Genomic DNA, 12,421 nt, shown 5'->3' on the forward strand with positions numbered 1-12,421 from the left:
AAATACAAAAATACTTAGTATATTAGATTAGTGCTGAATGCAAAACAGTAGTCAGTGCTACAAGAGCAGCTACATAAACTCTATGCAAATAGTCAAGGACCATATTGCAAGGACTACATTTCACGGCAGAAAAATGAAAATGGCTGTTAGAATGGTTGGATTACCAGTGATTGTTTTTCTAAAAGTTCTCCTCATACGGCTTTTTAAATTTCTGTAATAAAAAAATGTGTGCTTTAACTTGTTTCATAATATATTCAAAAGGTGTCTATTACACCTAACTCAATAGGAGTTTGTAGGAAAATTGAATGCACTCTGAGCCCACTGTGCAATAACAAAGACAATGTATCTCCTCCACGGGAGTATATAGGTTTGTGCTGTTCCTCCAAGGCCCTTAGGATAGGCCACTCTAAACAACACTGTGCCAGTTATAAACTATGCTCCTAGACTAAAAATGCTTCAAAATGGTTTAATAACATGGAGAAACTACGAGCTTCAGGGGTAAACGGAATCAAAGAAAAGGATCTCAGTCTTCCTACTTTTGATCATCTTCATCTAAATATCTAGCAATATTTCTCAAAGTATGTTCCTGGGACCATGTAGATTAGACTCACATGAGATTCTTTTCAAACTACAGATTCCTTCCACCACTATGGCCCTCAAACCTACAGAACTAGAATCTCTTGAGAGCCCAGAGTTTGCCATTTTGTACAATCTCCCCAGGTGAATTTTATGCTCAGATTTGAAGAATGATTAATTCCCAGACATGCTAATTGGGTACAATAAACGTCACTCAAAGTTTTTGGTGAAAGAAACAAACTCTAACTCTGGACTGGTAATTCAATTATTTCCTAATTTCTCACAATCACCAGCTCAAATAAGTCAGGTTTGGGATCAAAGGTACAAGGAGCAGAAATCCCGCAAAGCTGTTGTCTCTTCTGCCTAACCTGTGGCTCTTTTCAGAAAATAATTTTGCAACTTTGTCAAGAGCCTTAAAAATATCTATTCCCTTTGCCTGAAAAATTTCACTAGTAGGAATTTTTCCTGTAAGAATAATTAAAGTTGCCCTCTTAAAAAAAGGTTTTACGCAAAAGGGTTTGGGGTAGCAGTGTCAATATTCATCATCTGCCAATATTGAGTATGTGCACTACATCTGGCACTGGTCGCATGCTTTACATGTAGTATTTTTAACACTCACAACCTAGGAATTATATTTATCCCATTTTAGAAATGAGAAGACTGAGGCTCAGAAAAGTTATTAACTTGTCCCAGCCCATGTAATCAATAAATGATAAAGCCAGTATCTATATCTGGGACAGTCTGAATAGAAACATTAGGTTCTTCCCACTGCCTGGCCACCTGAAAATGTTATAAAATGTCATAATGTTTGAGCAAATCATGATATGTCAAGGTAATATTATATAGCTACTTAAAACTATGTTCTTCAAAAATCTTAAATGAAATGGAAAATACCCATGATACAATGTTAAGTGAAAAAGAAAGGAAGTGTGACCCCAGTTTAGAATTTAAGGGACACAAGTCAAACAAGGGACCATAATTTATTTTGGTTTTGTCTAACACTGTACCTGACTATAGGAGGAACTCAATATCTGTGCAAAAATAAATTATGTGTGAACATACTTTTTAAAGACCAGTAAAAAAAATTCCTGAAATATTATCAGTGATTACTGCTGGATTCTGGACTTAGGGGTGACTTTTGGGTTTCCTTATTTACATCTGTTTGTACTTTCAAGTATTCTATAATAAGTTTGTATTACTTTCACAATGTGGAAAAAACGCAATGGCTAATTTTTAGATCTTATGTTTAAGCATCTTCTTCCACCAGATATGTAGTTAAGCTCCAGAGCAAGTCAATATGCCGACCAATACGTGGTCTATCTTACTCACTGTATCAGAGGAACTACTTTGTAGCTAGAAAGTGAGCATGGTATTTTTATATGCCAGCATCATAAATGGGAACAAGATTTAATACATGTTACAAATATAAATGCTTTTATCAACTTCAGTTATTAGTAGCTTATTAGGTAGCAAATTGATTTATAAATGTACGTTATCCACAAAATGTTTCTATTAATGGTTTGTGCATTTTGGTAACACACTGCCCTAAGTGCTAGTACCGCATGGATTAAAAATCGAATGTGGTGGCTTCTGCGGTATAACAACGAGGGTTTCTTGCCAAGATCACCCCCACACATTGCAAAAGCCACTATAAATTAACCTTAAAATTGTGCCTCACTCCAGGTAGTTTATGAAGCATTTTACGTAAAGGAATCATTTGGGCACTATTATCCCACGCATTTTTTTAAGAACTATATTTTAAAATCAACAGAATAAACCAAGGATGAGCCAATGAGTATATTTTATTAGCTCATCACTCTGGGCAATTTCAAACAGCAAAACATGGCACAAATCTGATGATAACTCTACTACCAAACTGCTTCCAAAATGACTTCATCTTTTGAACAAATTCTGGCTTTGCAGCCAGATTCTATTGCAGTGACCACTCTAAGAAAAGCCAAAAGGGCAGGAGCATGAACTACACCGAACCCATCAATTCTAAAAGCAATTTGAGATGGGTGGTGGGTGGTAAGGAAGAGGGAGAGGAGAAAAGAAATCTTAGAGTAATAAAAGGTAAAATGGGCATTTGTATTGTGTCATGTAATTTTCAGTGAAAAAAAACAACAAAACACTTGACAGGGAGAAAATATTGGAGGAAGGAAAGATAGTTACAGTATTAAGAGGCCCTAGGTCCTGTTTGCAAATGGAGTAACAAGATGAGAGCAGCTTTCCATGATCAAAAGTGTTTTCTCTTTGGCAATTAGGTTTATTCCCAGACTAATGCCAAGAAGAAAGTCCACCCACATAAAAATTGCCAAATAATCTAGATTTCTGGAGATTATCAATGCAGGCCAAAGTGTCTGACACAGGTAACCTTTTGCTTCAGACACAACTTGGAATTTCTGTCACAACACCCCCTGCTTCGCCTGTTGTGGGGAAACCATGGGTTGGATCACTCTGCATCGGTTCTGACTCCCTTCCTCCTCACCTACTTCTGCTAGAGAAGCTGGAAAAGAAGCTACTTTCCCAGAATCTCTTGTAGCAAAGAATAGCCAAAGAAATACAGTGGGAAATTCCAGGAGGGAGAACTCTTTGTCACACAAAAAGGCGAAATCTGGAATAAAAAACAAATTTTGTCCTCCTTTTACCCCAGGCCAGACCGCAACAATAGGTCCAAAAGCCATAGGTAAGGATGGCCAACGTCGTGGGGGAAGTTGCTGGGCTCCTTCAAGGCAGCTACTGGGGCCTGGACCTCTTAGCCCCAGTTTTTTTGTTTGGTCAAGAAAATAATCCCCTGGCTTGACGAAGCCACTCTGTGTTGGGCTTTCTGTTAATTGCAGCCAAATACATTCCTGCCTGTTAAAATCATCGATCTGACAAGCCTTTCCGTTTTAACTTATCAATAATCAACTTAACCAAAACCCCAGAAGTCTGCACAGAGATAAGACTGAGTGAGAGCGTGTACATTTACTGAGAGCACTGACCCCATGCCCACGAGCACAGGGCCCACCTCACATCATCCTCCTGGGACTCGGCAAAAGGCAAAGTGAGGACCCCAACCCAGGCCGGCTGGAGGGCAGTTCCTGAGCTCTTTACTGCCAGGCTCCACAACCTCTGATGGATTTTTTTCATTTAGTTTATAAAACATTCTTAACCTTCAGTTCTGCTGATTCTATTACATGCGTCCTAATAAACTTTTCTGATCGGAGGAAGACTTTCACTGAAAAACAAATCACCCCTTCCCCTCCGTCAAAAAAAAAAAAAAAATTCATATGCAGTTGTTTCAAGAAAAAAAGAAGAAAAAAAGCCTGGCAAGCAACTAAGCCTTTGAAATCCTTGTCCATCACAAGGCACGGTGCTGCTGCTGCTCCTGCTGCTGCAGTAACGGTGACCAAGCACCGTGTGCCTGGCAGTGAGCTAAGCATTTCACACACATCACCTCATTCTGTGCTCACAGCATCCCCGGAAGACAGGACTATGATTGTTCCCATTTTACAAGAGAGCAAAGAGAACACGTTAGCCCAGGCACAATATTTTCTTCGAAAAAGTCTCTTTCTGGACACCAATGAACCACAAGTTCAGAGCAACATAAAACTAAAAGGGTGATTAACTGATTTTGCAGCTAATCTCTAGTAAAAATATTAGAAGTGACTGGTTCAGAACTGTTCAAAGAATAAAAAATATGCAAGCCAAGAACAATGACAAGAGGGTGTAAAGCCCTTTCATCCTGAGCAAAATCTACAATTCCACCCTCGTGTCTAATACGGCTTCACTCAGAACGTACTCATCCACCTTTACAAGGGGCTAATACCCTCAGCACGCTGTGAGCTACCAGGAAGGCCAATAATAATATTTACATAGCTGTGAACATTCATTTATCATAAGATCATTTAATTCATTTCCCAATATACTTTTCATTTTCAATGCAAGAATGTGCATTTTATGAACTATGATTTATAATGAATATGGTTAATATTCATTTATTCAGCACTTACGTGGCCAGCACTATGAGGTTTTTACATACATCTTTTTTTCTCTTAGTTGTCACAACCACCTCAGGATGTAGGCACTATGACTAACACCCTCTTTTAGAAAGGGGGCTACAGGTAATGAATTTTCCCAAGCTCTCTATTAAAAGGTAAGACCGACACTCAAATCCAGATCTGGCCAAGGGCCCCTTGCTTTTGAACACTAAGCTTCATAAAGTTATTTGATTTATTCTTGTTGTTTATCAGCCTTAATCAAGCCTTAACTAGAAAACTATATAAGCTTAGCTCTTATTTATTTTCAATTTCAGTACTCCTCCAGTTTCATATAGTTTACTTCATCTTTCTCCCTGCTCCCACAAAAACTAATCTAAAAAACTATTATCTATTTACCAAATCATAAGACAATCTTCACTAAAGTTTGCCAAATTAAAAAGATACATAACTATGTAATTGCTGCTTTTACTTTCAATCAATGTGTGATTAGCTGTTTTGGAGGCCAGTTCTGCTGCTCAAGCAAGCAGCAGTCAATGATCCTTGTTGTGCCCATAACTGTAAAAATGCAACATGGTTTTTAAAGTGTTTAATAGCAATATCCTAAAAGCCCACCAGATGTCAACCTCAATTCATGAAAATAGGTCGCTGCCCCCCTTATAACACTTCCTTCTATGATGAAATAAGGAATTCAGAACTTTGAAAATGCCTATGCCTCTAAATTTTATGTAGGAATTTTTACTTGCATGGCACACATATATGTTCTTTAACATAAAAATAAAAGTATAATAGTAAGGTATAAAACAAAGGAAAAGTATAAATATATAAATTCCACATTTGCCTCTCAGGACTCTGGCAAACATCAAGGCTGTATTTCTGACTCATTTAACCCATTTACTTCCTACTTTCTCACAGACCTTGCTCTGAACCTACCTTCCTCTTTACCCTTCCTCTTTACCTACCGTAACGCACATTTAATTGACTTGAATGAATCGATACTACCTCACATGAAGTATGAAGTCTAAATTTTGAAGATCAGAATTCAATAAATCAAACACAATTTTTGTCATTATAATGCTGTCCATGGTATCCACTCCAAGGCTGATCATACCCATCAAAAACCTAAACTAAACTTGAAAATAAATTCCCATTTACAAAACTGTTGACTAATAAGATTTTAATTTAGATTCAAACAAAAATGCGAGATACTCTGCATGGCTGTTCCAAAGTAATTTTCAGACAAAATAAAAACTAAAAAATAAAAAGCTAATGATTTTTTCCCTACATTTTTGGCCTGGTGGATTTTATGCATATCAATTCTTTTGGGATTCAATGATCATCCAAGAATGATATTTCATTTCTTTGACCACTACCCTACTGCCCATATTTTAACCTCACTAAATTTTTGGTCCATTGCGTAGAAGAATTTCTCTACTAATAAAAATACAACTCATTAAAGATTAACTTACCCCCAGGACAGTCTCTCTGGAAACAAATTCCAAGCATTATAATCACCAATTTGCACTATGCAGACTTAAAGGCAGAGAATCTTACTTATCCTGACTTAAACTGGAAACCTCCACATATTTTAAGGCAACTGTGCAAACAAAAATAGCAAATCCAAATTCACAATAATCAGAAACTCAACAAGGCAAATATAGACTTTTCTTACTCGGCATTTTTTTTAATGAAAAGCTTTCCACCCAAGAATATCTAACAATACTAGAACATTTGTTGACTTTCCAAACTTTCTACCTTGTTCTCTATTTTATTTCCATTCCACAATTATGAAATTACAGAATTCTTCTTTGTTCCCTAAATATTTAAACATATACTATATGCCAGAAATTGTGATAGGCATTGGAAATCTTTTGAATCCATGCTATATTTATTACTAGTAGTAACAAAAGTAACTGACATATTAAGCTGTTATCATTTACAAAGCAGTGTGGCAAGTTTTAGCTTATTAGGCAATATCTCTTTTAATTCCCACAAAACTGAGAGAGAAAGGTACTAATATCAGTCCCATTTTGCAGACAGGCAAACTGAGACAGAGAGGTGCCCAGGAACTGTCCCAAGGTCCTCCTGGGATTTGAACCTAGATCTGAGTGATTCTAGTACCCACATTTGCTTTAACCACCTGGTATAAAAGCAATGAGACACATGATTATGTTTGCTTCGGAAAACTAGTCTTATTCCTTCAAACGTGGTAATTCCAACAAAACATGACACTAGGAAGCCCACGTGACAAAATGCCTTGGTACTTAGTGTGCTAGGTTTCTTTCTTACTTTCTTAGAAGACATCATTCACTTAATGATTTTAGAACATTAATCAAAGCATTATGTTCGTTTACTAAAGAACTCTTTGCACTTTAAGTGTAAATATTTCATTGATACATATGTTGCTGAAGAAATGCTAACTCTATTAAGGCTTTCTGTAAAAGAAACTACCACAGCAAAGCAATTTCCAACCATCTCATGTCAGAATGTCATATCTACAAAGGGAACAGCCTTCAAATTTAAAAAAAAATGCCTCATTCATGTTTCATTTCATTCTAAATGGGAATTAATTCAAAAAAGAAATCCACTTCTAAAACTCAGGTCATGCAAGAGGGCTTCCTAGAAGCTACCACGACTGTGGTTACTTATATGCACCCAGGCAAGACAGGTAAGGAAGACACAGCATTATTAGGAGATCCATCTTTCACATCCTTCCAAACTCATGTGGAAAACAAATTGGAAACCTGTTGAAAGGATAGGTATGTATGTTATCAGTTCAACCCAAACAAGCTCACAATAATATTTTTGAGTAAATTTAATATTTTGTTTTATAATAGATACTAGGGGGAAAAAAACCATGGGACAAATGAAGTAACTAAAATAGGCTACTGAAAATGCAACTGGGGTTTAATTTCCTAATCTACTTTGCAGTATTCTTAACCTGAACAGTTTATCACAGAAGTAACTCTCCTAGAAAGTTACATAATTTAACGGGGGAAAAAAAGAGGGAGAAGGACAGAGACATGACAAGCCCTGGGGATGTTTATCAATAAAAATAAGCACAAGGGAGACAAGTCTGTAGCTCATCCAAAAATGCCTGCCAAACACTCCTGCTATTTGTTTCCACCAAGTTATTGTTTTGGAAAACATCTTGTTCTGTCTTAAAATAACCTGCTTAATTGTTCTAAAAAACCACTGCACTTCCACGGAGGGCTAAATAGCTCCCATACTGCGATGCACTAACTGATAAAGTCAAAGTAAGTTATGCACCAAACCACAAAAGAAAGTTGGAAAGCTCCAATCCTCCCTTGATATAAGGACACCAGCTACTGAATGAATCCACTACTGCACCCTTAGTGAAAGTACTGCCTGGTCCCTCCACAGTATTTTAAGAATAACAGTTCTATGGATGAGGGAAATGAGCCACATTGACTACTACTGGCTAGTAATTAACACTCTTTTAAGGAAGATGAAAATGACCCTGGACATCCTGGCATTCGCTCTGAGAACTCCAATCATTCCCATTAAAAATCAGAATTTGTTCCCAGTCCGATATGGTTAAAGCTGTTATGCCTGGGAAAGTCCCACAGAAACGAGGGAGTTTAAAAAAATACAAAATTTAAATTTTTTTAAAAAACCCCATGTTGTGAAAGACAAAGTCTGACGCCCACAGTACGGGAAGATTTTTAATAATCTAGTGTAACTCAAGATGTGTTTTATAAACCAGTCAGGAGATGAACACACACTGTCCTCCAACTCAGCAGCGTTGCCCTGACACAATCCCCACGCTCTGGCCGCTCACCCCCATCCTGGCCCCTCTTACTCCCGGGTGGAGGTGGGGGTGGGGCGGGAGCTCTGGTCTTAAGCCTTGACATCTGCAGAGCGTTTCCCAATAGCAAGACAAGGCCCCTCAGCTGAAGGAAGTGGATACTGACGAGGAGAGAGAGAAACAGCTAGACCTCAAGACTGCCAGAGTGGGGAGAGTCACGCACACTCTGTGCGGTCCGACTGAGTCCGGATGTCACAGCCCAGGTGTCCGAACTAAAGTTGGCACCTCTAAAGTCCAAGAACGCAATTTGGGCGCGCCGGTATACACACTGCCCTCGGCTTTCTGAAGCCGGTCAAGTTAGCACAGCGTTCCCGTGCGTGGAGACCTGGGAGGCGTGGAAGGGTGGAGACTCCCGCCAGGTCTCCACTCCCTGGGTGTCCCCCGGCTCCGCGGGGGAAGGGACGAGGAAACTAAGTCGGCTTTGGGCCAGAGTGGCGTGCGCTGGGGCGCTAGGCAGGGATGTTCGGGAAGGAGTCGGGGGCTCAGCCGGTGTGTCCGAGAACGCGCGGGGATGCCTACCTTGTAACATGGCCTCAAGTTTCTTCCTGTCCACGCGGAAGCGTTCCTCGCTCCACTCGGGGCTGTGCAGGGGCGCCCCGGCGACCAGGTCGTCCTCGGAGCCCGGCATGGGGGAGTCCGTGCTGCGCTCGCTGTTGGAGCCCGGGTCCGACTGCGCCGCCAGGTAGCCGGGCTCGCCCTGGGCGGCCATGGTGGGCACGCGGCGCTCGGACTCCAGCTGCGGCCGCCGCTCTGCCTGCGCCGCCGCCTCCGCTCGCCGGCCGGGCTCGACTGGCTCCCCGCGCCCCGGCGCTAGCTCGTCCTCCCGCAGCCGCCGACGCCGCCGCCAACGCCGCCGCCGCCACGGAGCCCCCGGCGCATCCCAGCCCCGGGCGCCACCTACGCCGCCCGCCGCCCCCGGTCGCGGCCCCGGTCCCGGGCCAGTGGCTGCGCCGCCCCCCGTCAGCAACGCCCGCGCGGAATGAGCGCGCCGCGCCGCCCGCGCCTCCATCCGCAGGGCCCGGCGCCCCCTCCCCGCCCGCCGCGCCTGCAGCCGCGCGCTCATTGGCCCGGCCGGCCCACGGGGAGCCGCGGCGGGCGGGCGGGCGGGCGGGCTGCCCTCGGCTCGCGCACACACTCACCACGTACACACTGCCACTCTCCTGCGCTTACACGTATAAGTCTGGTCCCACACGCATACTTTCACACTTCTTCCAACACAGAGCCTGGCCCGGTTGCAGCACAGCACCCTTCTGATCGCACTCGGAGTACACACAGATCCCACTTTATTTACGTACACACACTTCACCCTAAAACGCACAGCCCTGGTTGGTCCCACAAGTTTGAAACAGGAGGAAGAAGAAAAAGGGAAGGATTGCGGAAGAAACAATGTCCATCCCTAGCAGACATCACTGTGGTCGTTGCTTACATGAACTTTATTCCTCTACTAAAAGTTCAAAGCAGATGGCTCCTCTCATCCCAGCAAAGTAGCCAGGTGGAAGGACAGGAGGCTTACTCTTTATTGTGAGGAATGGGATTTTGTTTTTCTTAAATGAGGTGAGGGGGGAGTCATTTTCTATGTAATTCTCAAGGAATGGATTCAGCTGATAAAAAAAGACAGGCTCAGGAGGAAAGAGGCTCCGAGAGTCTTGTGGTGGTTAGCCCGAACCAGCCGGCATCTGGGCAGAGCTGTCTTGTCAGGGACTGAGGGCTTTTCTCTGTTCCCAAGGTCAGTCTCTTACAGATGATGACCAGCAGAGGAATCTCTGATCCCACCTTCCCAGGTCGGCCCATCACTGCCACTGTCAAACTTGGACTTGAAGCACCAGGGAAGAAGAAACTTGTTTGTATCAGGGATGCCATTGAAACTTTATTTTCCCCGTTCACACTGATTCATAACCCTCTTTTGTGACCAAGAGCACAAATACTTTATTTTTTATGGGGGGGGGGGGGTGGAAGGGTGAGAAGCGGAGAATGAGATAGTTTGTAACCAGCCAAGAAGACTGGGTACTGGCCTACACAAGGGGCAAGCAGTATCATTGGCAGGAGCCCATAAAGAGTCATGTACTATGCTTAAGATTAGTCAAAATTCTTATAGGTTCAGTTGCCTAATTAACAAGAATTGACTCTGTGCTGGGTCCTGTGATATGACTGACAGATGAGGAAACCGGACTGTGGGAAGTCAAGTGACATGACTAAGGTCACACAGCAGCAGATAATGGAGCCAAGGGTTGAACCCAGGCCTGTGCACCTGACACATCATCTCCACAAAGCCCTGCCTTGTGAGTAGAGAGCCCTCCTGCTCAGGGTCCTCCTGAAGACCCAGGAGCAGATGCACAGCTTAAGTGCTTGATTCACCACCATGTGTTCCTTCTCAGAACTTATTCATTACTGTGCAAAGCACTAATTTAAGCATCAAAACAGGTTGTCAAGGAGCCCTCTATCAAAGATGTTTACAGTCTTTTTCTGTCAACAAATACTTTGGTGGGGGGGAACCTACCAAGTGATGGATACTGTGGTAGGCCTAAAGAATAGTGACCAAAAATAAACACTATCCCTTGGCTCCTGGAGCTGACATTCTAGTGAGAAAGACAGAATGGCAACCAAAAATAAATATATAAATCACTCAGGAAAATAGAAAGATCTACCTGTACTAAGCATTACAAATGAGACTCAACATACAAGACAACCTGTAATAAAGTAATGGGGTTCAGAGAGGTCAGTGAAGGCTTCTCTGAGAAAATGAATCTGGGGCTAAGAACAAAAGTTTGAGAAAATATCAACTGGGCAAGAGAGAAGAAAGAGCCTTCCCTGAAAATGATCGTTTGCTCATAATAGCATTATTATGATCAAATATAAAATTATCCTTTAATTCCAGTTGAGGAAACTGAGGCACAGGAGGTAAAGTAAGTTACTCAAGGTTCTACAAACAAGTAAGTTATCAAATCAAGATCTGAACCCAGACAGTCTCCCTTGAAAATCAGACTTCAGGTGCCCTATGCTTAGCCATTAAGCTATCTATCAGCTCTCAGTAGGATCAGCATAAGCAAAGATAACATGGTTAGAGGAAGCAGCATATGTCCCTCCATTGGAGGAACCAAAAGAAAACCAGCATAGTTGGTAAAAGACAATAAGAAAGCAGGTGGTGCTTGCCAAGGCAGGTGAGATGTATAAAGAGTAGAGCATGTAAACCCTATAGGTCCAGTGAAGGAGTTTTTGTTTTTATCCTTAGAACAAAAGGAAGCCATGTAGAGCCTTTAAGTAAAGGATGATTTACTTAGATTTGCATTTTAAAATGATGACAGTGGTTATAGGATGGAGAACAGACTGAGGGACAGGATAGAAGTAGTTAGGCCAATTAAGAGACTATACAGGAAGTTTGGGTAACAGATGCTGGTAGCTTTTCTAGAGTAATAAAGATAGAGAACTGTGCGAGGATTTGAGAAATACTTTGATGGAAAATATCATCAACTAGATTGGTAACAAATTGGACACGGGGTGGTGCAGAGGGAAATGTCAGGAATGACTCTAGGCTTCTGGCTAACATAATCGGAGAGAGATAGATACCATTAACTGAAATAGGAAACACTGGAAGAGGACTGACTACATTGGAGGAAAGATGAAGTTGAATTAGACATATTGAGTTTATGGTGCCATTGAGACTTCCAAGAAGATGTGTCAAGTAAACAACTGAATATATGGGTCTGGAGTTCAGAAAAGATCTTGGATAGAGATTAAAACATTTTATTTATTTGTTTCTAGGTGGTAATTCTAGCCATATACATGGCTACTACTGTCTAAGGAATGAGAAAAGAGTTAAAGAGAACCAAGGAAAGAGTCTTTCACAAATTCTAATATTTAGTGATCTGGTAGATCACAGTATAATGGAAAAGGAGATGAAAAAAGTGATAAGAAAAAAACAAAACAAATAAAGTTTTGTCATGTAAGCCCAGGAAAAGGATTATTTCCAAAAGGAAAGTGTGATCATCTTTGTATAGTAAGGGAGGTCCAAATTTTTTGAGGGAGGTCCCTGGAACCT

At 41.6% G+C, this 12,421-nt stretch overlaps 1 protein-coding gene across 5 annotated transcripts in view; it reads right to left on the reverse strand.

Annotated features, from left to right (window-relative positions):
- The window catches only part of BICC1 (BicC family RNA binding protein 1), a 328,975-nt gene that overhangs the window by 242,192 nt on the left and 74,362 nt on the right, over positions 1-12,421 (reverse strand). For 2 of the 5 annotated variants that reach the window (XM_031461294.2, XM_031461295.2), the window contains exon 1: positions 8,905-9,237. The exons of 2 other annotated variants lie outside the window; for them this stretch is intronic. In XM_031461294.2, the coding sequence (XP_031317154.2) occupies positions 8,905-9,094 (190 nt within the window). In that variant the 5' untranslated portion in view covers positions 9,095-9,237. Of the gene's footprint in view, positions 1-8,904; positions 9,238-12,421 lie in introns of those variants that run through there. One more of the 5 variants, XM_010985769.3, reaches the window with a different exon arrangement.

This window comes from Camelus dromedarius, chromosome 8, assembly GCF_036321535.1.
Source record: "Camelus dromedarius isolate mCamDro1 chromosome 8, mCamDro1.pat, whole genome shotgun sequence".
In the NCBI taxonomy this organism is placed as follows: Eukaryota; Metazoa; Chordata; class Mammalia; order Artiodactyla; family Camelidae; genus Camelus; species Camelus dromedarius.